Raw genomic sequence first — 25,712 nt, 5'->3', positions numbered from 1 at the left:
GTACGGACAGATCATTTCACGACTTTTGAATCATTTTGTGACAGATTTAAATGTTTAGATTTTACATTGTGGCCCGAGTTTTTTCTGTATGTGTAAAATAAAAGTGAAAGTGACGCTCTTGGTCTCGACAGGACGGGAACGGCGTGGTGAGGGGGAACTACCTCTCCGTCTTCCTGGAGCTTTCGGCCGGACTCCCAGAAACCTCCAAGTACGTACCTACATGTGTGTCTATGGTCAAATCTGCAGCGGAGGCAGAAGCAGAGACAGGGGCAGAGACAGGGCAGAGACAGGGGCAGAGACAGGAGCAGAGACAGGGGCAGAGACAGGAGCAGAGACAGGGGCAGGAACAGAGACAGGAGCAGAGACAGGGGCAGAGGCAGGGGCAGAGAAGGGAGCAGAGACGAGGCAGGGACAGGAGCAGGGGCAGAACTGTTCGATAAAAAGGGCGACAGTGTCTCAGTCGGTCGAATGGTTGTCTCTGATCTGAAGGTTGCTGGTTCGATTCCCTCTCCACATAAACATCACTGGTCGAGCGTCAGATCCACTGAGCCGCAGGTTGTCGGTGCGACTGCAGCTCCCACAGATGAACGCTGTTACTGTGTACTAATGTCATACTCTGGAACATTCCAGGCAGAGCAAAGACATCTGCAGCTTTAATTAAACAGCATGAACCTAAAACCCCCCGGAGAACCAGGATGACACGAGTTCTGGTTTCTCCTGATGTCTTCAGGTATGAGTACCGTGTGGAGATGGTGCACCAGGCCTCCAATGACCCCACCAAGAACATCATCCGAGAGTTCGCCTCAGACTTCGAGGTCGGGGAGTGCTGGGGCTACAACCGCTTCTTCAGACTGGACCTTCTGGCCAGCGAGGGCTACCTCAACATGCAGACGGACACACTGGTGCTACGGTGGGTCAGACTTTCTGTAAATGTTCCTTGTCGCAAACACCTGGAAGGTTCCATTGGTTCTTTTGAATTTAATTAAGAACGAAAAACAATAAAATGGGAAAATAGTTTATTTCATTTTTCTGTTTTAGTGTCAAACAAAAAGCTGATTTTGACCTCGATTTCCAGTATTTAATTTAATAAACTTTAAATATTGGAACTTTAATTATTTTTAAAAGGTCGAAATCTGTTTTTTTGTTTGACGCTGAAACAGAAAAATTCACATTTGATGTTTTTTTTCCCTTTTTAATTAAAATAAAAAAAGAATGAACGTACACGAACCCTGGACTTGTGTTTGTTTGAGTAACTCTTTATTCTGAGTCTGTCCACGTCTCCAAAGCTCCAGACGCTCTGTTCCACCTCGTGATTTCATGAAGCGATTTACTTTTACATTTTTCTTAGCAACTCCAGGACTGAAATGATCCAGATGATTCTAGTGAAGGTGTGTGGAGTTTAAAAACACAGTGGAGCACTTCTGTATTCTCTTTATCTCATGTTAAATGTGCAGGTTTTGTTGTAGGTTGTAGATGTTTTTACTTCTGATCCAAACTCTCTGTGTCTGTTTTTCGGGGTGTTGTGCTGCAGGTACCAGGTTCGCTCGCCCACCTTCTTCCAAAAGTGCAGGGACCAGTACTGGTACATCAGCCAGCTGGAGTCTGCCCAGAGCGGATACATCCAGCAGATCAACAACCTGAAGGAGGTCAGTGCCCGAGTCCACGACGTCCATCTGCGACACGGACACGGACACGGGGACTGACACGGACATGGGGACGGACACGGACATGGGGACGGACATGGGGACGGACATGGGGACGGACACGGGGACGGACACGGGGACGGACACTGACACGGGGACTGACACGGGGACTGACACGGAAGTTCCACAGCGACACTTCAAACATTGTGGAAAAGTTCTATTTCAGACCAATCAGGCGCCTTCTTTCCCTGAGGCCCCGCCCTCTAGGGTTAGTAACAGGTTTGATTGACAGAGTTGCTAAGTGCCCGCTCCTTTCTAAGGGCGTAGAGGCGGGACGGGGCGTTACCTTCAACAGCCTCGCTCCTGATTGGCTCTTTGGTTGCTATGATGAGCTTCATTTGGAGGCGAGCGCTCGTTCCACGTCCGTCCATCACGTACAGTCTGTGCTCTAGACCCGAGGCGCTTGTCTAAGTCCCGTTGAAACGTGCTCTTGGTCACGTTTCAGTTGATGTTCCTGGTTCTTCTGTGTGCAGAGACTGGCCATCGAGCTGTTCCGCTGTCAAACATCTCGCAGCTCGTCTCCTCCAGACCCGCCGGCGTCTGAGAGGGACCCCCCCGAGGACAAGAGCGCGGGGAGGTCCAAGAGAGGAGAGGACACGACCAGAGCCCTGCAGGACGACGCCAACGTGAGTGCCCTCTCTCTGCTGCCCCTTGTCCTCTACTGCCCCTTGTCCTCTTCTGCCCCTTGTCCTCTTCTGCCCCTCGTCCTCTTCTGCCCCTCGTCCTCTTCTGCCCCTCGTCTTCTTCTGCCCCTCGTCTTCTTCTGCCCCTTGTCCTCTTCTGCCCCTCGTCTTCTTCTGCCCTCGTGCCCCTCGTCTCTTCTGCCCCTCGTCCTCTTCTGCCCTCGTCCTCTTCTGCCCCTCGTCTTCTTTCTGCCCTCTCTCTTCTTCTGCCCCTCGTCTTCTTCTGCCCCTCGTCTTCTTCTGCCCCTCGTCCTCTTCTGCCCCTCGTCCTCTTCTGCCCCTCGTCCTCTTCTGCCCCTCGTCTCTTCTGCCCTCGTCTTCTTCTGCCCCTCGTCTCTTCTGCCCCTCGTCCTCTCTGCCCCTCGTCCTCTTCTGCCCCTCGTCCTCTCTGCCCTCGTCCTCTTCTGCCCCTCGTCCTCTTCTGCCCCTCGTCTCTTCTGCCCCTCGTCTTCTTCTGCCCCTCGTCTTCTCTGCCCCTCGTCTTCTTCTGCCCCTCGTCCTCTTCTGCCCCTCGTCTCTTCTCTGCCCCTCGTCTTTCTGCCCCTCGTCCTTCTGCCCCTCGTCCTCTTCTGCCCCTCGTCTTCTTCTGCCCCTCGTCTTCTTCTGCCCCTCGTCCTCTTCTGCCCCTCGTCCTCTTTCTGCCCTCGTCTCTTCTGCCCCCTCGTCTTCTTCTGCCCCTCGTCTTCTTCTGCCCCTCGTCCCTCTTCTGCCCCTCGTCCTCTTCTGCCCCTCGTCCTCTTCTGCCCCTCGTCCTCTCTGCTTCCCTTCTGCCCCTCGTCTTCTTCTGCCCCTCGTCTTCTTCTGCCCTCGTCCTCTTCTGCCCTCGTCTCCTCTTCTGCCTCTGGCTCCTCTTCTGCCCCTCGTCCTCTTCTGCCCCTCGTCCTCTTCTGCCCCTCGTCCTCTTCTGCCCCTCGTCCTCTTCTGCCCCTCGTCTTCTTCTGCCCCTCGTCCTCTTCTGCCCCTCGTCTTCTTCTTCCCCTCGTCTTCTTCTGCCCCTCGTCCTCTTCTGCCCTCCCTCTTCGTCCTCTTCTGCCCCTCGTCTTCTTCTGCCCCTCGTCCTCTTCTGCCCCTCGTCCTCTTCTGCCCCTCGTCTTCTTCTGCCCCTCGTCCTCTTCTGCCCTCGTCTTCTTCTGCCCCTCGTCCTCTTCTGCCCCTCGTCCTCTTCTGCCCCTCGTCCTCTTCTGCCCCTCGTCTTCTTCTGCCCCTCGTCTTCGTCTGCCCCTCGTCTCTTCTGCCCCTCGTCTCTTCTGCCCCTCGTCCTCTTCTGCCTCTCGTCTTCTTCTGCCCCTCGTCCTCTCTGCCCCTCTCCTCTTCTGCCCCTCGTCCTCTTCTGCCTCTGCTCCTCTTCTGCCTCTGGCTCCTCTTCTGCCCCTCGTCCTCGTCTCCCCTCGTCTTCTTCTGCCCTCGTCCTCTTCTGCCCCTCGTCTTCTTCTGCCCCTCGTCCTCTTCTGCCTCTGGCTCCTCTTTCTGCCCTCCCTCGTCCTCCTCGTCCTCGTCTGCCCTCGTCTTCTTCTGCCCCTCGTCCTCTTCTGCCCCTCGTCCTCTTCTGCCCCTCGTCCTCTTCTGCCCCTCGTCCTCTTCTGCCCCTCGTCCTCTTCTGCCCCTCGTCCTCTTCTGCCCCTCGTCCTCTTCTGCCTCTGGCTCCTCTCACTCTGGCTCTTTGCTCAGGAGCTGTCAGACGGGGACCTGGAGGTCGACTGTTTGACCGAGGAGGAGGTGAACCCCCTGGACGGCAGCAGCACCTCCGGGAGCTCCACGGCCACCAGCAACACGGAGGAGAACGACATCGATGAGGAGACCATGTGAGCACCTCCTTTACCCCTGTCACCTCCTCCTTTACCCCTGTCACCTCCTCCTTTACCCCTGTCACCTCCTCCTTTACCCCTGTCACCTCCTTTACCCCTGTCACCTCCTCCTGTCACCTCCTCCTTTACCCCTGTCACCTCCTCCTTTACCCCTGTCACCTCCTCCTTTACCCCTGTCACCTCCTCCTTTACCCCTGTCACCTCCTCCTTTTACCCCTGTCACCTCCTCCTGTCACCTCCTCCTTTACCCCTGTCACCTCCTCCTTGTACCCCTCCTGTCACCTCCTCCTTTACCCCTGTCACCTCCTCCTTTACCTGTCACCTCCTCCTGTCACCTCCTCCACCTCCTCCTTTACCCCTGTCACCTCTCCTTTACCCTGTCACCCTCCTCCCTTACCCCTGTCACCTCCTCCTTACCCCTGCACCTCCTCCTGTCACCTCCTCCTTTACCCCTGTCACCTCCTCCTTTACCCCTGTCACCTCCTCCTGTCACCTCCTCCTTTACCCCTGTCACCTCCTCCTTTACCCCTGTCACCTCCTCCTGTCACCTCCTCCTTTACCCCTGTCACCTCCTCCTGTCACCTCCTCCTTTACCCCTGTCACCTCCTCCTGTACCCCTGTCACCTCCTCCTGTCACCTCCTCCTTTACCCCTGTCACCTCCTCCTGTACCCCTGTCACCTCCTCCTCACCTCCTGTACCCTGTCACCTCCTCCTGTCACCTCCTCCTTTACCCCTGTCACCTCCTCCTGTCACCTCCTCCTTTACCCCTGTCACCTCCTCACCTCCTCCTTACCCCTGTCACCTCCTCCTACCCCTGTCACCTCCTCCTTTACCCCTGTCACCTCCTCCTTTACCCCTGTCACCTCCTCCTTTACCCCTGTCACCTCCTCCTGTCACCTCCTCCTTTACCCCTGTGATCTTCTCCTGTGATCTTCTCCTGTCACCTCCTCCTCCTCCTCTGCAGGTCTGGGGAGATCGACATAGACTTTGTGGGGAACCTGGAGACTGAAGAAGGAGAACTTCCTGAAGACCTGATGGGAGCGACAGGTGAATCCTTCTTCTCTGACCTGAACCTGGCTGTGAAATAAAATATGGACAAATTAAACATTTGCTAAAAAAGTGAAAAAATAGAACTGTCAGCTCCACCCTCATGACAAACACTGAACATGGAGGGGGTTCCAGCCTGAGGCACTGCTCTGTCTGAAAGTTTATTTTAACACAATCAGAGCAGAAAGACCTGACTGATGTGACCTTCAAGTACAACAGCTCCAACTCTCAGCTTTTGTTGAAAATCAAACTCTAAATCTAAATCCATTTTGTATTTCTTTATTGAGTTTTCAATCATCTAAAGCTGACAGTTTCTGACAGGCACGGTGCACGGTGTCACCATGGTAACTGCTGAACATCCCACCATAGACATACATGCAGCCCCCTCCTCTTTCAACGTGATGTCTCTAATGAGTTTGATTCCTGTGTTTCAGGAGGGGCGAGCTGTGGCGGGCGCCTGGCCAGCGCCGGCGCTCTCTCTCGGGGGTACAGTGCAGCCGTAGGGGGCGCCGTGGGGGCGGGCGCGGTGGGCGCGGTGGGCACGGTGGGCACGGTGGGCACGGGCGCCGGTCTGCTGGAGATGGACCCTGTGATTCTTCTGCAGCTTCTGGAGCTGAAGGAGCACAGCAGTGTGGAGTCTGTGTGGGGTCTGCAGCCTCGGCCCCCCCTCTCCCTGCTCAGCCAAGGTCAGACCACGCCCCCTTCCACCCTGACCACGCCCCCTTTCACTCTGACCACGCCCCTTCCACTGACTCACTCTGTTGTCTCTTGTAGCTCACCTGAGGAAGGAGCGAGAGCGGCGCCCTCAGGTGGTGCGGCGTTCTGCCCCAGACTCTGCTGTGCTGCTCAGGCTCAAGGCGCAGATGGCCGAGGTCCGGAACAAAATGTGCGACGTGAAGAACCACATGCTGGAGTCCGGAGACGCTCGGCCGGGGCCCTCGGGTGCCCAGAGCGCCGAGGAGCCGCCCTCTCACCTCCCTGACTCCGAGCGGGCGCCGGGGCACAAACCCGACGAGCCGGAGCTCAGGAGAACCAGAGGAAGAACCACTCAGTCAGGTACGACCACGACGGGGACGACCGCGACGGGGACGACCACGACGGGGACGACCACGACGGGGACGACCACGACAATTTCTGTGTGGTTCTGTCTGGTTCTGTCTGGTTCTGTCTCTGTCTGGTTCTGTGTGGTTCTGTGTGGTTCTGTGTGGTTCTGTCTGTTCTGTCTGGTTCTGTCTGGTTCTGTCTCTGTCTGGTTCTGTGTGGTTCTGTCTGGTTCTGTCTGGTTCTGTGTGGTTCTGTGTGGTTCTGTCTGGTTCTGTGTGGTTCTGTCTGGTTCTGTCTGGTTCTGTCTCTGTCTGGTTCTGTGTGGTTCTGTCTGGTTCTGTCTGGTTCTGTGTGGTTCTGTGTGGTTCTGTCTGGTTCTGTGTGGTTCTGTCTGGTTCTGTGTGGTTCTGTCTGGTTCTATGAGTTAACTGTGTGTCCCCACAGCCAGGAAGTCCCAGTCTCCAGTCCTGGACTCGGGCAGGACCCCGGACCTCCTGCCCTCAGACTCACTGCTCCTGACAGGTGCACAGTTGACAGGTGCACAGTCGACAGGTGCACAGTCGACAGGTGCACAGTTGACAGGTGCACAGTTGACAGGTGCACAGTTGACAGGTGCGCACTCATGTTGTAATTTCAACATTTCCTGAAATCTCCAAAGTGTCAATTCACAAATGTTGAACTGATCGTTTCCAACGAGACCAAAGACTTCAGACCTCGAGTGGAGTTTGAGTGTGCGGCGTTTGTGTAATTGTTCTGGTTGTGTTTGTGTGTTTGTGTTTATGTTTGTTGTGTTTGTTGTGTTTGTGTTTATGTTTGTTGTGTTTGTGTGTGTTTTGTGTTTGTGTTTTGTTGTTTGTTTGTGTTTTTGGTGTTTGTGTTTTTGGTGTTTGTGTTTTTTGTGTTTGTGTTTGTTGTGTTTTCGTGTTTGTGGTGTTTGTTGTGTTTGTGTTTTTGGTGTTTGTGTTTTTTGTGTTTGTTGTGTTTGTGTTTGTTGTGTTTTGTGTTTGTGGTGTTTGTGTGTAACTGTTGTGTTTGTGGTGTTTGTGTGTAACTGTTGTGTTTTGTGTTTGTGGTGTTTGTGTGTAACTGTTGTGTTTTCGTGTTTGTGGTGTTTGTTGTGTTTGTGTTTTTGGTGTTTGTGTTTGTTGTGTTGTGTTTTGTGGTGTTTGTGTTTTTTTGTGTTTGTGTTGTGTTTGTTGTGTTTGTGTTTGTGGTGTTTGTGTGTAACTGTTGTGTTTTCGTGTTTGTGGTGTTTGTTGTGTTTGTGTTTTTGGTGTTTGTGTTTGTTGTGTTTGTGTTTGTGTTTGTTGCGTTTGTGTTTGTGGTGTTTGTGTGTAACTGTTGTGTTTTGTGTTTCAGGTGTGGTGAAGGCTGAAGCTCCAGCAGAGACCCTCTCCTCAGGACAGGTCTCCAGCTCCAGCCTGCTCTTCTCTGGATCAGGCTTCAGCGTCACAGGGTGAGCGTCCACACGAGCTTCAGAGCTTCAGAGCTTCAGAGCTTCAGAGCTTCAGAGCTTCAGAGCTTCAGGACCATGAGGACCAGAGTGATGGAAGTAGAAGTTTACGTGAAGGTCCAATATGACCCAAACCTGTGACCTCCTCACACTCAGAGCTGGAGTTGTGTTTGTTTGAGTAACTCTTTTATCATGAGTCTGTTACATCTCCAAAGCTCCAGACGCTCTGTTCCACCTTGTGATGTCATCAGGTGGTAGTTTCCAACAACTCCAGGTCTGTTTGTGACGAGGAAACAACATTAGAACAGATCAGAGTCAGACGGACCTTTAAAGGTTTTACTGCTTTGATATTTGACATTTTTCATCTTAAACAAACAAAAATAACCCACAGACACATTTGGACAGGTGCAGAGACACTTGGACAGGTGCAGAGACACGTGGACAGGTGCAGAGACACCTGGACAGGTGCAGAGACACTTGGACAGGTGCAGAGACACGTGGACAGGTGCAGAGACACGTGGACAGGTGCAGAGACATTTGGACAGGTGCAGAGACACGTGGACAGGTGCAGAGACACGTGGACAGGTGCAGAGACACGTGGACAGGTGCAGAGACGTGGACAGTGCAGAGACACGTGGACAGGTGCAGAGACACGTGGACAGGTGCAGAGACACGTGGACATGTGCAGAGACACGTGGACATGTGCAGAGACACGTGGACAGGTGCAGAGACATTTGGACAGGTGCAGAGACATTTGGACAGGTGCAGAGACACGTGGACAGGTGCAGAGACACGTGGACAGGTGCAGAGACATTTGGACAGGTGCAGAGACACGTGGACAGGTGCAGAGACACGTGGACAGGTGCAGAGACACGTGGACAGGTGCAGAGACACGTGGACAGGTGCAGAGACATTGGACAGGTGCAGAGACACGTGGACAGGTGCAGAGACACGTGGACAGGTGCAGAGACACGTGGACAGGTGCAGAGACATTTGGACAGGTGCAGAGACACGTGGACATGTGCAGAGACACGTGGACAGGTGCAGAGACATTTGGACAGGTGCAGAGACACGTGGACAGGTGCAGAGACACGTGGACAGGTGCAGAGACATTTGGACAGGTGCAGAGACATTTGGACAGGTGCAGAGACACGTGGACAGGTGCAGAGACACGTGGACAGGTGCAGAGACACGTGGACAGGTGCAGAGACATTTGGACAGGTGCAGAGACATTTGGACAGGTGCAGAGACACTTGGACAGGTGCAGAGACATTTGGACAGGTGCAGAGACACTTGGACAGGTGCAGAGACATGTGGACATGTTTTGTTTTCTTTGCTGTTGTTCTTTGTGACTGTGTGTTGTTCCTCTCTCTGCCTCAGGGGGGCAGTGCAGCAGCCGGACGGGTTTGGAGCCCACCAGCTCTTGGACCCTCCGACCCTCACAGGTATCTCACCCTCCTCACGGGTGTCTCACCCTCCTCACGGGTGTCTCACCCTCCTCACGGGTGTCTCACCCTCCTCACGGGTATCTCACCCTCCTCACGGGTGTCTCACCCTCCTCACGGGTGTCTCACCCTCCTCACGGGTGTCTCACACCCTCCTCACGGGTGTCTCACCCTCCTCACGGGTGTCTCACCCTCCTCACGTGTGTCTCTTTTTTATAATTTTTTTTTAATTATTTGTCAAACGTTGGTCTTTTCTGACATGAATCAAATATGAGCCTGTTATAATCTGCTCATGTTTCACTGATCACAGAATCAGACGGTGACAGGAAAATGTCCAAACTGCCCCGAGTGGAAACATTCCTGCGTTTAAAAGAAGCGCATTGGCCTTCGGGAAAATGTTGAATCTGAATCTGAATCTGCGCGAGTCTTTGAGCTTTGTTCATTTGGTCAAGTTTCTGTGGAGAAAAAACATTCAGACTAAAGTTTACGGTTTTGTGTTTCAGACGGAACTTCAGGTGTGAGCAGTGACACCGAGGACGAGGGCCCCGCCACGCCCCCTACAGGTGAGACACGCCCCCTACGGGTGAGATACGCCCCCTACGGGTGAGACACGCCCCCTACGGGTGAGACAAAAAGAAAAGTTTTCAGTGTTTATACTAAAACGGGTTTAAATGAAAATCAGACCAGGACTTGTGGAGATGACAGGACGACCAGCAGGGGGCGCCAGGTGCAGCCCCCACAGGCCAAAGGTGGAATCGCAGGTAAAACCTTTGACGTCAGGTGACGTCAGGATCGTTTCCTGTCGTTGTTAAGCAGAAATAATCACGACTAAAACCAGAAGAAGAAGAATTTTTTTTCCAGTTTGAATTAGTTTACTTCATTTCTGGGACAGTTTGAACTGAAGTTTGGGAAATGTAGAATTACAACCTCAAATACGGTTCCTTTAAAATCACACGACATTTTATATCCTCATGTTCCACAATATAGTCGGCCTCACCTCCACACACAGTTTGGGCTCTGGAACCCAACTCCTTGAGAGGGGCTGGACTCTCCATTTCTCTGGCGTTGGCCGCGGGGAGCGGCGGCGGGCTGGTGTGGGGGGGGGGAGCGGCGGCGGGCTGGTGTGGGGGGGGGGGGCTGGTGTGGGCTCATTGCCCCACAGCTCAGCCGCTGTGTGTTGGAGTTCACCCCGGTGAACGAGAGGGTCACGTCCCTGCGCCTTCGGGTCGGGGACAGGTCTCTCACTGTGGTGTCGGCCTACGGGCTGAACAACAGTGCTGAGTACTCGAGTACCTGGCCTTCTTGGAGTCCTTGGGAGGGGTACTAGACAGTGCACCGACCGGGGACTCCGTTGTTCTCCTGGGGAACTTCAACGCCCACGTGGGCAACGACAGTGACACTTGGAGAGGGGTGATTGGGAGGAACGGCCTCCCTGATCTGAACCCGAGCGGTGTTTTGCTATTGGACTTCTGTGCTAGTCACGGTTTGTCCATAACGAACACCATGTTCGAGCACAAGGGTGTCCATAAGTGCACGTGGCACCAGGACACCCTAGGCCGGAGGTCGATGATCGACTTTGTAGTCGTGTCATCTGATCTCCGGCCGCGTGTCTTGGACACTCGGGTGAAGAGAGGGGCTGAGCTGTCAACTGATCACCACCTGGTTGTGAGTTGGGTTCGCTGGCGGAGGAGGAAGCCGGAAAGACCTGGCAGACCCAAGCGTGTAGTGAGGGTCTGTTGGGAACGTCTGGCGGAGCCCTCTGTCAGAGGGACTTTCAACTCGCACCTCCGGGAGGACTTCTCCCGGATTCCGGGGGAGGCTGGAGATATGGAGTCCGAGTGGGCTTCATTCTCGGCCTCTATTGTCAATGCGGCTGCTCGGAGCTGTGGGCGTAAGGTCTGTGGTGCCTGTCGCGGCGGCAATCCCCGAACCCGGTGGTGGACACCAGAAGTAAGGGATGCCGTCAAGCTGAAGAAGGAGTCCTATCGGGCCTTGCTGGCTCGGGGGACTCCTGAAGCAGCTGATGGGTACTGGCGGGCCAAGCGTGCTGCAGCCCGTGTGGTGCAGAGGCAAAAACTCGGAGCTGGGAGGAGTTCGGGGAGGCCATGGAGGAGGACTATCGGACGGCCTCAAAGAGATTCTGGCAAACCGTCCGGCGCCTCAGGAGGGGGAAGCAGTTCTTCACCAACACTGTTTACAGTGCGGGGGGGAGAGCTGCTGACCTTGACTGGGGACGTTGTCCGGCGGTGGAAGGAATAACTTTGAGGATCTCCTCAATCCCACCGTCACGTCTTCCGAGGAGGAGGCCGAGGCTGGGGACTTGGAGACGGACTCATCACCCTGGCTGAAGTCACTGAGGTGGTTGGAAAGCTCCTTGGTGGCAAGGCTCCGGGGTTGGATGAGATCCGTCCTGAGTATCTTAAGTCTCTGGATGTTGTGGGTCTTGGCTGACACGCCTCTTCAACATCGTGTGGCGGTCGGGGACAGTACCTCTGGACTGGCAAACCGGGGTGGTGGTCCCTCTGTATAAGAAGGGGGACCGGAGGGTGTGTTCCAACTATAGGGGGATCACACTCCTCAGCCTTCCCGGTAAGGTCTATGCCAGGGTACTGGAGAGGAGAATCCGGCCGATAGTCGAACCTCAGATCCAGGAGGAGCAGTGTGGTTTTCGTCCTGGCCGTGGAACACTGGACCAGCTCTACACTCTCCATCGGGTGCTCGAGGGTTCATGGGAGTTTGCCCAACCAGTCCACATGTGTTTTGTGGACTTGGAGAAGGCATTCGACCGTGTCCCTCGTGGTGTCCTGTGGGGGGTGCTCTGGGAGTATGGGGTTCGGGGCCCTTTGCTAAGGGCTGTCCGGTCCCTGTATGACCGGAGCAGGAGCTGTGTTCGCATTGCCGGCAGTAAGTCAGACCTGTTCCCGGTGCATGTTGGACTCCGCCAGGGCTGCACCTGTCACCGGTTCTGTTCATTGTGTTTATGGACAGAATTTCTAGGCGCAGTCAGGGGCCGGAGGGGGTCCGGTTTGGGGACCACAGGATTTCATCTCTGCTGTTTGCAGACGATGTTGTTCTGTTGGCTTCATCGAACCAGGACCTGCAGCACTGGGGCGGTTTGCAGCCGAGTGTGAAGCGGCTGGGATGAAGATCAGCTCTTCCAAGTCCGAGGCCATGGTTCTCGACCGGAAAAAGGTGGCTTGCCCTCTCCGGGTGGGTGGGGAGTCTTTGCCTCAAGTGGAGGAGTTCAAGTATCTCGGGGTCTTGTTCACGAGTGAGGGGAGGATGGAACGTGAGATTGACAGGCGGATCGGTGCAGCTTCGGCAGTGATGCGGTCGCTGTATCGGACCGTTGTGGTGAAGAGGAGCTGAGTCGAAAGGTGAAGCTCTCGATTTACCGGTCAGTCTTCGTTCCTACTCTCACCTCTGGTCATGAGCTCTGGGTAATGACCGAAAGGACGAGATCGCGGATACAAGCGCTCGAAATGAGTTTCCTCCGCAGGGTGGCTGGGCGCTCCCTTAGAGATAGGGTGAGGAGCTCAATCACACGGGAGGAGCTCGGAGTAGAGCCAATGATGTTCATTATGTCTTCATTGGCTTAATAAGAAGAAGATTTGGACAAAAAGGTGTCAAAGCACTTTGCCATTTGGAGAGGCTGGAAAAGGCGCGCGCCCGCTATAACAACCACCTACGCTTCAATCTCCGATGCAGAGACGAGAACATCACGCCAGCTAGTATTAACATCAAGACCCCGATCCCAACCCATAATGCAAAACAAATAGTTAATAAGGCCAAAAAAGCACTATTAAATGAAAGGATTCGCATCACTATCAATAAACAGAAAAACATTGAACGAGAACTAATGGACGAAAGCGAGAAATACAGACGGCTTTTCCCCATGGAAGAAGAGGCACAACAAACATTTAGAAAATACATACGAATTAGAATTTAAAACTACTAAGGACCGCCATGTTAGGAAATTAAAATTACTAATAGAGAAAAAACACAGCAAAATCGAAACCTCACTAACAAAAAATAAAGATAAATGGGTATGCAATTTAACTCAGCGAAAAATCACAGAAACAGAAACAAACGTACTTACACGAGGACTTAATTTTGCCACCACCCCAAACAAAATACCCATAGAAGAATACCTATTAGCCACGGAACTAGCATGCCAAAAAATACCAAATCAGGGACAAAAAGCAGATTTACGCAACACAGTGACAGGGATTCTAAAAACAGCCAAATTACCGAAAAGCAATATAACCAAGAAGGAAAGGAAAGCCATTAATCACATGAAAAAAGACAACACAATCATTATTTTACCCGCAGATAAAGGCAGGACAACAGTCATATTGGACAAGAAAACATACGAACATAAAATGGAAGCACTACTCGCAGACACCGACACCTACGAAATCATCAAAAAGAATCCGACAGAAGAAAAGAAACGAACCCTCAAAACATTACTCAAACCCCTATTAGAACAGAAAAAAATCACCCGAGAAGCAAACAACGATTTAATCCCTACAGCCAGCATCACCCCGCGCATTTACGGTACCCCGAAAATTCACAAAACAGACACGCCGCTCCGCCCGATAGTCGATAGCATAGGTTCGGTAACATACAATTTATCCAAAGCCCTGGTCGAAATAATAAAACCACTCATCGGTCAAACAAAATTCCACTGCAAGAATGCAAAACAATTGGCACAGGAACTAAAAAACATTACAATAGCACCGGATGAAATACTCATCTCACACGACGTCATATCACAGTTCACTAAAACACCCGTGGATGTCACACTACACATAGTACAGGAAAAACTTAAAAAGGACAGAACTCTCAAAAAAACGCACAAATCTAACAGTTGATGACATTTCACAATTATTACGTTTCGTGGCCAAATCTACATATTTTCAGTACAACAACATCATTTACAGACAGAAAGAGGGGTTCGCAATGGGAGATCCACTATCAGCAATAATGAGCAGTTTTTTCATGGAGGACCTGGAACAAAAAGCATTCAACACCGCACCACCACAATGCCGTTTAACCTTTTGGAAACGCTACGTAGATGACATCCTGGAAAAAATACAGCAAGGACACACACAAGAACTCACGGACCATCTGAACACACAAGACGACACAGGAAACATTCAATTCACACATGAGGAGGAGAAAGACGGAGCCATATCTTTTCTGGACATTAAAATCCACCACATCGCAGATGGCAGCATTAAAATCACAATATACCGGAAACCTACACACACTGACCAATATCTGCTCTGGACATCCGAACACCCCACTGCACACAAACTTTCAGTAGTAAGAACATTATTGGAACAGGCCACACTCATCACAGACCGACAGAGAAGAAGAGGAGAGACACGTCACACAAACACTCAAACAATGTCAATATCCCAGCTGGGCTATAAACAACAAGTTATCAATAAAACCAACAAACCCCGGAAAAAAACACAACAATGCAACACAGGGCAGCAGGACCACAAGAACATAGTCACACTACAGAACATCAGAGGAACAACTGAACCATCCAGAGAGACATGAAAAAACACAACAGAAACACTGGAGTCTAACCAGACACAAAACTCCACCAACAACTCGTACATCCCAAGGACAAAATCCCACAAGAACAAAAATGCAACACCATCTACGAAATTCAATGCAAATCATGCAATAAATCATACATAGGGGAAACAGGCCGGGCATTCCACATCGGAAAAAAGGAACACCAAAAGGAATGCGAAAAGGAAACGTCAGGGAGACTCACCAGAACACAAAAAGACAAAGCAGAACAGGAAAACCTAAAATCCGCCACATCAGACGCTGTAAAAGGAACAACCACATTATGGATCAGGACGAGGCTCGGATCATTGGATCGGAAAACAACAAGTTCAAACGCTGGATCAAGGAGGACGGTGAAATCAGGAAACGAGGCACGAACAGCATTAACCGTGATGACGGAGCCTTCCTCCTTTCACACAACTGGGACACCCTCCTCCAGAGACACCGGGCGACGGGAGGCGTGGTCAGTCTGAGCGACCTGCCAGGTCCATCAGGTCTGACCACGCCTACAGGAAGTAACAACAGCTGATATACGACACGTCACCACCAACACCGGTGACAGTTCTGAAGATGGCTTGCAGCTAGCAGCCAAAACATGTCAACAAGGTAAATACACTTTACTGCATTGTCTTTAAAAAGAACCTAAGAAGTTAAAGCTCAGAGTAGAGCCGCTGCTCCTCCACGTCGAGAGAGCCAGTTGAGGCTCAGGCATCTGTTCCGGATGCCTCCTGGGCGCCTCCTTCGGGAGGTGTTCTGGGCATGTCCCACCGGGAGGATTCCCCGGGGAAGACCCAGGACACACTGGAGGGACTATGTCTCTCAGCTGGACTGGGAACACTTCGGGGTCCCCCCGAAGGAGCTGGAGGACATGTCTGGGGTGAAGGAAGTCTGGGAGTCCCTGGTTAGGCTGCTGCCCCCGCGACCTGGCCCCGGATAAGCGGAAGTAAATGGAATGGAATGGAATGTTCCACAACTCCATGGCACAGGCCTTAGTGCCGTGTCTTGATGTCGGTCTCGGGGTTTAGTGAACTGGCAAGTCTATCCAAACGTCGGACCAAGATGCATTTGCACGCAATAACCTTAAGTGATTATATCCGACATGGAATTATCCCACAAGGGCTCCGCTGGCAGAAGGAACCCATGTTGGGCCAAAGAACAGATGAATTTTGTGATCGCTGGTGTGCAATATTAAATAAGTGTTCATTCGACCTCATGACTTTGCTGGTTGATCAACTAAAAAAAGAACTAGATGATCTGGACAATCAGATAACCTTGAAGAAAACAACTATGTTGGGAATGGCTGTAAATGATGAGAAAATTAAGGATGTTCTGAAAGCTAATGAAGAAATGCAAATGAAATTGTCAAAGGAAATCAAAGAAATCAAGATTCGGAAGTTCAACAGAGATAAAAATGATGCCCTGGAAGGAAAAACCTACCCCTGGAGATCAACAGAGAAAAAAGTGGTGTGGCGACAACAAAGGGAAGATTTCTCCTCTGACCAAGTATCAACAGCATCGAGCTCTAGTTTTTTATCCAACAAGAGCATGCACGAGCGAAACAGAGGAAGAAGACAACCACACAGGCGCCCTACACGGCGGGGGAAGAGGAGAAAGACCATGGACCCGGTCCAGGGTTCATCACCAGAAGAACTAACTGTTTTCAACCTTTCTAGTAAGTCACTGACTAAGTCCCACATATCAGTTTTAAACAAAGGACTTTCGTTTGTGCCCACTAACAATATTAAAGACTTTGATGTTAAAGTAGACCTCTTTAGGTTTTTCAGAAATATACGACTCAAAGAATTTTTTAAGCAAAATACGTCTGTAGAACATCAGTCTTTGTCATCTGATTTGTCTATAACGGAAAATACAACCCCCAAAAAATATTTTAGAGGTAAAAGTACTTTCATTCCTCCTCCAACCGAAATAATTCAATTGAAACCTATTGCAGATTAGTTGAACAGGATGTTGATGCCCTTTTAAAAAAGAAAAACTGTTTTCAAACTTACAAAAACCTAACTAAGGAAGAACAAACTGCCTTAGATGAAACTATAATAATAAAACAAGCTGATAAAGGTGGGGCTATTGTAGTGATGAACAAATCTGACTATTTAAAAGAATGTATGAGACAGAATTATCAGACAATACATTCTATGAAAAACTTCCAAATAATCCTACAGATGATTTTAAGAACTCTATTCATGAAGCTTTAAGTTTATTGTTACAGAATGGTGAGATTTCTGAAAATGAATATAGCTTTCTTAAAGTGGACTACACTATTATTCCTACTTTCTATATTTTGCCAAAAATACACAAAAGCCTTGAAAATCCACCAGGGAGACCAATTGTAGCCAGTATTGGCTCACTTACATCTAATCTGTCTATTTTTATTGATAGTATTATCAGACCTGCAGCTGAAGCTTTGCCTTCCTTCATAAAGGACACAGGTCATATGATAAACTTTGTTGAATCTATAGACTGTGTCTCCAATGAAGAGGAATGGTATTTGGTATCTTTTGATATAAACACTATGTACACCTCCATTCCACATGATGGGGGTAATGAGGCAATGAAACATTATGTGACCAAATTGAACACTGAGGTCCCCTCTTTGAATTCTATTCTGGATATGTCGTGGCTTATATTGAAAAACAACTCTTGGGTTTTTCAGGACACTTTTTACATTCAAAAACATGGAGTAGCTATGGGTAGCCCTTTCTCACCATCCTTCTGTAACTTATACATGGGTCTGTTTGAGGAAAAGTTTATCTATCATGATAATGAATTCAAAGAAAACATATGTCTATGGAAGAGATATTTGGATGACATTTTTTGCTTGTTCAAAGGTACTAAATTGAGACTTGAGTCATTTTTTGCTTATCTGAACTCGCGCTCCTCATATATATCTTTTACCATGGATTATGATCAACAGCGCTTGAGTTTTTTGGACTTGTGGATCATCAGAGAGGGTAATCAGCTGTACATGGACTTATATAAAAAGCCTACAGCTCGAAATTCTTTACTTAGAGCTGACTCTCAGCATCCACTTCCATTGAAAAAGAGTCTCCCATACAGTCAATTTTGTAGGCTTAAAAGAATATGCCACAAAACTGATGACTTTGAAAGAAATTTAAGTAATATGATGACAAACTTTGAACAAAGGGGTTATAAGAAATCTATTTTAAATGATGCTGCCACTAAAGTAAAAGGAAAACCTAGATCTGATTTTCTGAGGGTCAACCCTCCAAAAAATGCCAATAAGCAGATTATATTTTCTACTGGATACTCAAAACCCGCGGAACAACTTAAAAACATCATAACTAAACATTGGCATATACTAAAAACTGACCCTTCATTGGGTGTGGCTTTCAAAGAGCTCCCCCTAGTGGTGTATAAAAGAGGAAGAAACTTTGGAGATAAACTTGTGCACTCCTACCTTCCTCCTAATCAAACCACATCACACCAAACTATACTGACTCCTATTCCTGATGGAAATCGTCGCTGTGGTGGTGCAGTCAGTGTAACTATACATATCGCTGCAACAGTTTTAAGCTCCTCACACTGGTAAAGAAATAACGATCAAAGGAATTATATCCTGTAACACCAAGTCTGTGATTTATATGATCACCTGCCCCTGTGGTAAAGCTTATGTGGGTAAAACCAGCAGGGCTTTAAAAACACGGACTGCAGAACACAGGAGAACAATCACATGTAAAAACATGAACTATCCTGTGGCGGCTCATTTTGTTGATTTTAACCATCCTGTCTCTTCCTTAAGATATATTGGCATCGAACATGTGGAACTGCCCCCTAGACTCACTGGGTGACCTCACTTTGGGACCTCCCATTCATTGAGTGGGTATATGGGCACCTGGGCTGGCAACCATTTTGTGTGCTGTGGTCCAAGACAAGAAAAATATCTGATGAAGGCTTTTTTTGCCCAAACATTATTTTGTTAATAAAATAGTATTTGGACATCGGCCAACCGAGTGTGTTATGCATTTTTTCACCCTGGTCTCGGGGTTTAGTGCCTTAGTGTCTCGCTCTGTGTTTCTGAGTGTGTTGTGCTTTGTTGCAGGTGAGCACCTGTCTGAGGACGTGGCCCTGTCGTCTGAGAGGTGACTCCGCTGAAGGACCCGGACCCCGTGTTTCTCCTGCAGCTTCAGTTTCAGGTCCGTGTGTTCCAGAGGAGACCTTCAGCTTCAGGTCCGTGTGTTCCAGAGGAGACCTTCAGCTTCAGGTCCGTGTGTTCCAGAGGAGACCTTCAGCTTCACTCTGGAGCTGGTCACATGTTCTGAAGTTAAAATTTCTCGTCTCACTTTTCTCTGTTCTGTCGTTTCTTTGTGTTTTGTTTCATTCACACGTTTCATACACAAACCTGCAGAAACTAATAATAAAGCGTCACTCAAACATGTGAACGAAACAAACACGACGCCGACTCTGTGTGACCAGGACCTTTAGAACATTAGAACTTTAGAACTTAAGGTTTTGGGTTTTACAGGAGCTTTAATCCACGTTTTTTTTCCCAATATATTTGAAATGTTTAAATGTAAATAGACTAAAGTTTCCGTATGTCTGACCTGATGCATGTTTAACTGTGACTTGTCTTATTTATGTTGAAATAAATAAAGTTTTATCAGCGTGATTTATTTGTCTAAAGAGTTTTTCTGCAGCTGGGACCTGAAGGTCACAGTCACTCACCTTTTTATCGTAAGAATAAATCGGCACAAAAATCGTTCTCAGTAAAGACTCCGCGTTTAAACTTGGAGGTTGGACTTGCGAGTCGTAACTTGGACTCGAGTCAGACTTGAGTCACTATTTTTACGACTTGAGACTTGACTTGATAAAATGGACCAAGACTTGGGACTTGACTCAGACTTGATGTTCAGACTCGTTGACAAAAAAGTGTTATTAAACTTTTTAATCTTAACTCTTTGTTCTGTCTGTAAAAATTCACACTTTTGTCAAAATATTTCAAAAGGAAAAATTTGCATTTCTACAACTTTTATATAAATACTCAACTGTGACTTTTTAAGAACAATTTAATTTAAAAAATATATAAATAATGATTGATTTAAAGACTTGAATGACTTGAAGCTCAAAGCAGATGACTTGGACTTGACTTGGACTTGTGGGCCAGTGGCTCGAGTCTCGACTTGGACTTTGACTTGGGACTTGACTCGGACTCAAGGTTAAAGACTTGAGACTTGGTCCCAGCTCTGGTGGGTCGTGTGGGCAGAGGAACATTTGGTGGAATTTCACAGAAATAATCAAACAGCCCATAGACCTGATGGACCTGATGGACCTGGTGGACCTGACGGACCTGGTGGACATGGTGGACCTGATGGACTTGATAGACCTGGAGGACCTGGTGGACATGGTGGACCTGATGGACCTGGTGGACATGGTGGACCTGATGGACCTAGATAGACCTGATGGACCTGGTGGACCTGATGGACGTGGTGGACATGGTGGACCTGGTGGACATGGTGGACCTGGTGGACCTGATGGACTTGATAGACCTGGTGGACCTGATGGACGTGGTGGACATGGTGAACAACAACAGTAGAACATCAGAACATGAAGCTCACAGGAGTCAGTTTTGCTTCATTCAGGATCTTTAAACAATTGAAACAGTTTAGATTTTTAACACTTGTGGAGAGTAAAATGTGTGGAGTAAAAGTGTCGCCCTCTTCTGGTGTAAATGAGTCAAACAGAAACAGTTTCAGGGTTTAGGCTTTAATATTTACAGATAAATAATCCACAGAACAAACAATCGCATTTGTACCGACACCGGCCTCTTTCCTCTGATGGACGCACCTGTCACTGTCCCTGTCACTGATCCTGTCTCCTCGGCCCCTGTGCTCTGCCCGTCAGGTCACACAAACACACACACACGAGCACAACATGGGCACACACACGGACACACACACGAGCACACACACACGCGGACACACACACACGAGCACACACACACGCAGGCACACACACATGGGCACACACACACACACACAGGCACACACATACACACACAGGCACACACACGTGGGCACACACACGCGGATACACATACACACACACAGGCACACACACGTGGGCACACACACACACGTGGGCACACACACACAGGCACACACACACGCACACACACACACGCGGACACACATACACACACACAGGCACACACACGTGGGCACACACACACACACACACACGTGGGCACACACACACACAGGCACACACACACGCGGGCACACACACACACGGGCACACACACACACAGGCACACACACGTGGGCACACACACACACACGGGCACACACACACACACGGGCACACACACACGCACGCGGCACACACCACACACGGGCACACACACACACACAGGCACACACACGTGGGCACACACACACACACACACGGGCACACGCACGCGGGCACACACACACACGGGCACACACACGTGGGCACACACACACACGCAGGCACACACACACGCGGGCACACACACACAGGCACACACACAGGCACACACACGGGCACACACACACACGGGCACACACACACACACACAGGCACACACACACGGGCACACACACACACAGGCACACACACACACGGGCACACACACACACAGGCACACACACGGGCACATACACACACACACAGGGGCACATACACACACACACGGGCACATACACACACACACGGGCACACACACACACGCGGGCACACGTGGGCACGAGGTATCCTGACCATCTCGTCCTACAGCTTTGCCCGCGCTCCGTCCTACAGCCGTTACAGGGGCAGCGCCCGCCTGACTCCCTGTCCAATTATTGCTTATACAGAGCTGAAGAGCTCCAGGCGCTGCCAGGAGGCACTGCTCTGTCTGGGGGGGAGGGGGGGGCGTGGCCTCCTGAAGCCTCAGCGACTTAAGCCTCGCCCAAAGAGACGCCAGCGTGCCACGCCCTGGCACCATGTCTCTGACTCCTCACCCGCCGACGACGGGACGAGGAGACGCTCCTCACCCGCCCGACGAGGAGACGCTCCTCACCCGCCGACGACGGGACGAGGAGACGCTCCTCACCCGCCCGACGAGGAGACGCTCCTCACCCGCCGACGACGGGACGAGGAGACGCTCCTCACCCGCCCGACGAGGAGACGCTCCTCACCGCCGACGACGGGACGAGGAGACGCTCCTCACCCGCCCGACGAGGAGACGCTCCTCACCCGCCGACGAGGAGACGCTCCTCACCCGCCGCCGACGGGACGAGGAGACGCTCCTCACCCGCCCGACGAGGAGACGCTCCTCACCCGCCGCCGACGGGACGAGGAGACGCTCCTCACCGCGCCGACGAGGAGACGCTCCTCACCCGGCGCCGACGGGACGAGGAGACAAAGGCCGAGTGTGTCCTGTGGGCAGGGCTCATGTGTCACTTTGGAACGAGGAGGCCCAGTGGGAGGTGTTTCTCCAGTGGGAGGTGTTTCTCCAGTGGGAGGTGTTTCTCCAGTGTGGGAGGTGTTTCTCCAGTGGGAGGTGTTTCTCCAGTGGGAGGTGTTTCTCCAGTGGGAGGTGTTTCTCCAGTGTGGGAGGTGTTTCTCCAGTGGGAGGTGTTTCTCCAGTGGGAGGTGTTTCTCCAGTGGGAGGTGTTTCTCCAGTGGGAGGTGTTTCTCCAGTGGAACACCAGAGTTCTTGAGGTGACTCATGTTTCTGTTCAAATAGAATCTTCTCATTGATCTTCTCACAGACGCTACATGACATGAGCACGACAGGCCGATGGAAAGCGACCTGAGGTTAAAGCAGGCTGTTTGTGTGAGTCACACAGGGGTCAGAGGGCAGGAGGGGGCAGGGGGCGGGGCGGCAGGGGCGGCAGGGGCGGCAGGGGCGGCAGGGGCGGTTGGTGCAGAGCAGGGCAGTTCAGCCTCATCAGAACACGAGGACTTTCTCCTTCATTCAAATGAATCACTGGAGTCAAATGAAAGGCACATGTCTGCACTTACAGGTCGGAGCAGAATGGGGGCGCTGCACTTGAGAAACACAAGAAAGAACCTTTAATACAGAGATGGACGTCCCTGAATCAAACCGACGCAGCAAACGCCACAGAGGACGCCTCCTCCTGGCAGGACAAATATGGCTTTAAGAACTAGAATCAGAAATAAGTGAAACAAGAATCTCTCATCGTGGTCAGCGCAGACGCTTCAGCGACAGACATGAAGAAGAGTGAAGAACGATCTACAGACGCTTCAGCGACAGACGTGAAGAAGAGTGAAGAACGATCTACAGACGCTTCAGCGACAGACGTGAAGAAGAGTGAAGAACGATCTACAGACGCTTCAGCGACAGACATGAAGAAGAGTGAAGAACGATCTACAGACGCTTCAGCGACAGACGTGAAGAAGAGTGAAGAACGATCTACAGACGCTTCAGCGACAGACGTGAAGAAGAGTGAAGAACGATCTACAGACGCTTCAGCGACAGACGTGAAGAAGAGTGAAGAACGATCTACAGACGCTTCAGCGACAGACGTGAAGAAGAGTGAAGAACGATCTACAGACGCTTCAGCGACAGACGTGAAGAAGAGTGAAGAACGATCTACAGACGCTTCAGCGACAGACGTGAAGAAGAGTGAAGAACGATCTACAGACGCTTCAGCGACAGACGTGAAGAAGAGTGAAGAACGATCTACAGACGCTTCAGCGACAGACGTGAAGAAGAGTGAAGAACGATCTACAGACGCTTCAGCGACAGACGTGAAGAAGAGTGAAGAACGATCTACAGACGCTTCAGCGACAGACATGAAGAAGAGTGAAGAACGATCTACAGACGCTTCAGCGACAGACGTGAAGAAGAGTGAAGAAGGATCTACAGACCCTGTTTAACCTACACTTTAAGTATGATGATCCCTTGATAAGACTAAAGGTGGGCAGACGTGTGGTGAGCCACAGACTGTAAAGCGCGAGGGTCATGAACTCGTTACCATGGAAATACAGAAGTCTGACCTTTGACCTTTGACTCAAACTAAACATTTACACTGAACTAGGGTCAAATCAGAACAAAGAGTTTGAGTTTGCAGCGTTATTGCTGAGTGCCCTGTGGTGCTGTGAGTCCAGAGACACGTCACGGAGGAGCCACTAAACATGTGAGAGGTGGAGCTGAAGCGGGCGACACGTGGGCACGCGGGCTCGTGGGCACGTGGGCTCGTGGGCCTGTGGGCACGCGGTCACACGGACACGTGGGCACGCGGTCACACGGACACGTGGGCACGCGGGCCGGTGGGCACGCGGGCACGCGGGCACGGCTTCAGATGGAGGCCTCCAGAGGCAGGTGAGGGCGCGCCGCTTCGTGCCTGTGCCTCAGGGCGGGAGGCAGGATGTGGGGTGCGGTGTGACGGGCGGACCCCTGCAGGGCCCTGCGGAGGCGGCGGCGCTGGTGGGTGGGCCTGAGGGCGGAGCCTTGCCTGAGGGTGGAGCCGGGCCCAGGGCACAGTGGTGCCGTGTGCAGATACGGAAAAGAGCGGGACAGGGGGTCCGTGGAGCCCGGCTCCTGAGACCAGAGCAGGGGGCGGCGCCGCAGGGGCCCCTCTGCTTTTCTGCCCGGGACCCTGGGCAGGAAGGTGTGGCCGAGCGGAGGCCCCAGGCTCAGGGTGGTCCTGTCCGTGAAAGAGTCTGTGCGGTCTTCGTACGCCAGGTCGGCGGGGGCGGAGCACTGCTGCAGGGGCCAGCCGCGAGACTTCACCCCCTGGTCCGCGTTAGTGCCCCCCTCACCCGCACGCTCCACCCTCGCCCCCTCTTCTTCCTCCTCTTCCTCCTCCTCTTCCTCCTCGCCCGCCCCCGCTTCCTCCGCCGGCTCCGCCCGCTCCGTCATAGGCTCCTCCTCCTCCTCGAAGCCGGCGGGGGCGGGGCAGCGCGGGTCCCTCAGGAACACCACCATCACGGTGATGTTGTCGCTGGAACCGGCGTCGCGGGCGGACGCCACCAGCTTGTGCGCCACCATGGTGGTGTCTCCCGTGTTCTCGCTCAGGTGGTCGCTCACCACCCGCACCGCCTCCTCCGGACCCACCGTGTCCCAGAATCCATCGCACGCCAAGATCAGGTAATCCTCCGAGCCGTCCAGAGGGAACAGGCTGTGGTCGGCGTCTCCACAGATGTACGGTTTGTGCTCAGAGTCCCCTGTGGAGCAAACACGCCGGAGGTCAGGGTCAGGGTTAGGGTCAGGGTGAGGGTCAGGGTCAGGGTGAGGGTTAGGGTCAGGGTGAGGGGTGAGGGTCACACTCACCGATGGCTCTGGACACAGACAGGCTGCCGTTCACTCTCCATGTGCCAAACCAGATCACGCAGCCTCCCAGAGCTTCGATCCTCTTCTTCTCGTCCTGAAAACCACACAGCTCCATCAGAAACAGCAGGTGCAGGGACAGGGTCTCTGACAGGGTCTCTGACAGGCAGGATGACCAGACGTCCCTTTTTACCCGGGTCAGGGATTTGAGTCCTGTGTCCCCTGACCCTGAAGAACCAACCCTAACCAACCCTAACTAACCCTAACCCTAACTAACCCTAACCAACCCTAACTAACCCTAACCCTAACCAACCCTAACTAACCCTAACCCTAACCAACCCTAACCAACCCTAACTAACCAATCTGGTCGCCCAAAAATAAAGACTCTGGAAATAGTTTGATGCATTGAACTTTGGCTTTCCGTCATAATTATACAGTAAAACAGAGAAACTCGGGCCTCGGCCTCGGGCCTCGGGCCTCGGGCCTCGGGCCTCGGGCCTCGGGCCTCGGGCCTCGGGCCTCGGGCCTCGGGCCTCGGGCCTCGGGCGCTGGCTGCAGCGGTGGGAACAGCTCATTACCTCTCTGTCAGGTTTGTGAGGCTTCATCAGCTCCACCACCTGCCCCCTCCTGACCAGGATGACCTGAGAGTCACCCAACCAGGCCACGTGA

At 51.6% G+C, this 25,712-nt stretch overlaps 2 protein-coding genes across 9 annotated transcripts in view; one reads left to right on the top strand and one right to left on the bottom strand.

Annotated features, from left to right (window-relative positions):
* The window catches only part of trim37 (tripartite motif containing 37), a 38,065-nt gene extending 18,650 nt beyond the window's left edge, over positions 1–19,415 (top strand). The window contains exons 13-26 of one of the 8 annotated variants that reach the window (XM_055148968.1): positions 132–208; positions 731–910; positions 1,532–1,646; positions 2,177–2,329; positions 4,055–4,188; positions 5,157–5,239; positions 5,674–5,925; positions 6,014–6,295; positions 6,728–6,820; positions 6,866–6,895; positions 7,643–7,739; positions 9,117–9,181; positions 9,685–9,744; positions 18,849–19,415. In XM_055148968.1, the coding sequence (XP_055004943.1) occupies positions 132–208; positions 731–910; positions 1,532–1,646; positions 2,177–2,329; positions 4,055–4,188; positions 5,157–5,239; positions 5,674–5,925; positions 6,014–6,295; positions 6,728–6,820; positions 6,866–6,895; positions 7,643–7,739; positions 9,117–9,181; positions 9,685–9,744; positions 18,849–18,892 (1,665 nt within the window). In that variant the 3' untranslated portion in view covers positions 18,893–19,415. Of the gene's footprint in view, positions 1–131; positions 209–730; positions 911–1,531; positions 1,647–2,176; positions 2,330–4,054; positions 4,189–5,156; positions 5,240–5,673; positions 5,926–6,013; positions 6,296–6,727; positions 6,896–7,642; positions 7,740–9,116; positions 9,182–9,684; positions 9,745–18,848 lie in introns of all 8 variants that reach the window. The other 7 variants (XM_055148969.1, XM_055148966.1, XM_055148967.1 and 4 more) reach the window with 7 other exon arrangements.
* A 4,060-nt stretch (positions 19,416–23,475) lies between these two features.
* Positions 23,476–25,712, bottom strand: part of ppm1e (protein phosphatase, Mg2+/Mn2+ dependent, 1E) — a 17,270-nt gene continuing 15,033 nt past the window's right edge. The window contains exons 5-7 of the mRNA XM_020931558.2: positions 25,622–25,712; positions 25,047–25,140; positions 23,476–24,940 (exon numbers count right to left, since the gene is read on the bottom strand). The exon at positions 25,622–25,712 is cut by the window's right edge and continues 53 nt beyond it. Coding sequence (XP_020787217.1) covers positions 24,072–24,940; positions 25,047–25,140; positions 25,622–25,712 — 1,054 coding nt within the window. The 3' untranslated portion in view covers positions 23,476–24,071. The remainder of the gene's footprint in view (positions 24,941–25,046; positions 25,141–25,621) is intronic.

This window comes from Boleophthalmus pectinirostris, unplaced genomic scaffold (genome assembly GCF_026225935.1).
Source record: "Boleophthalmus pectinirostris isolate CB_2022bp ecotype Guang Dong unplaced genomic scaffold, ASM2622593v1 HiC_scaffold_12, whole genome shotgun sequence".
Taxonomy (NCBI): domain Eukaryota; kingdom Metazoa; phylum Chordata; class Actinopteri; order Gobiiformes; family Gobiidae; genus Boleophthalmus; species Boleophthalmus pectinirostris.
This window is presented reverse-complemented; position numbering and strand designations above follow the sequence as displayed.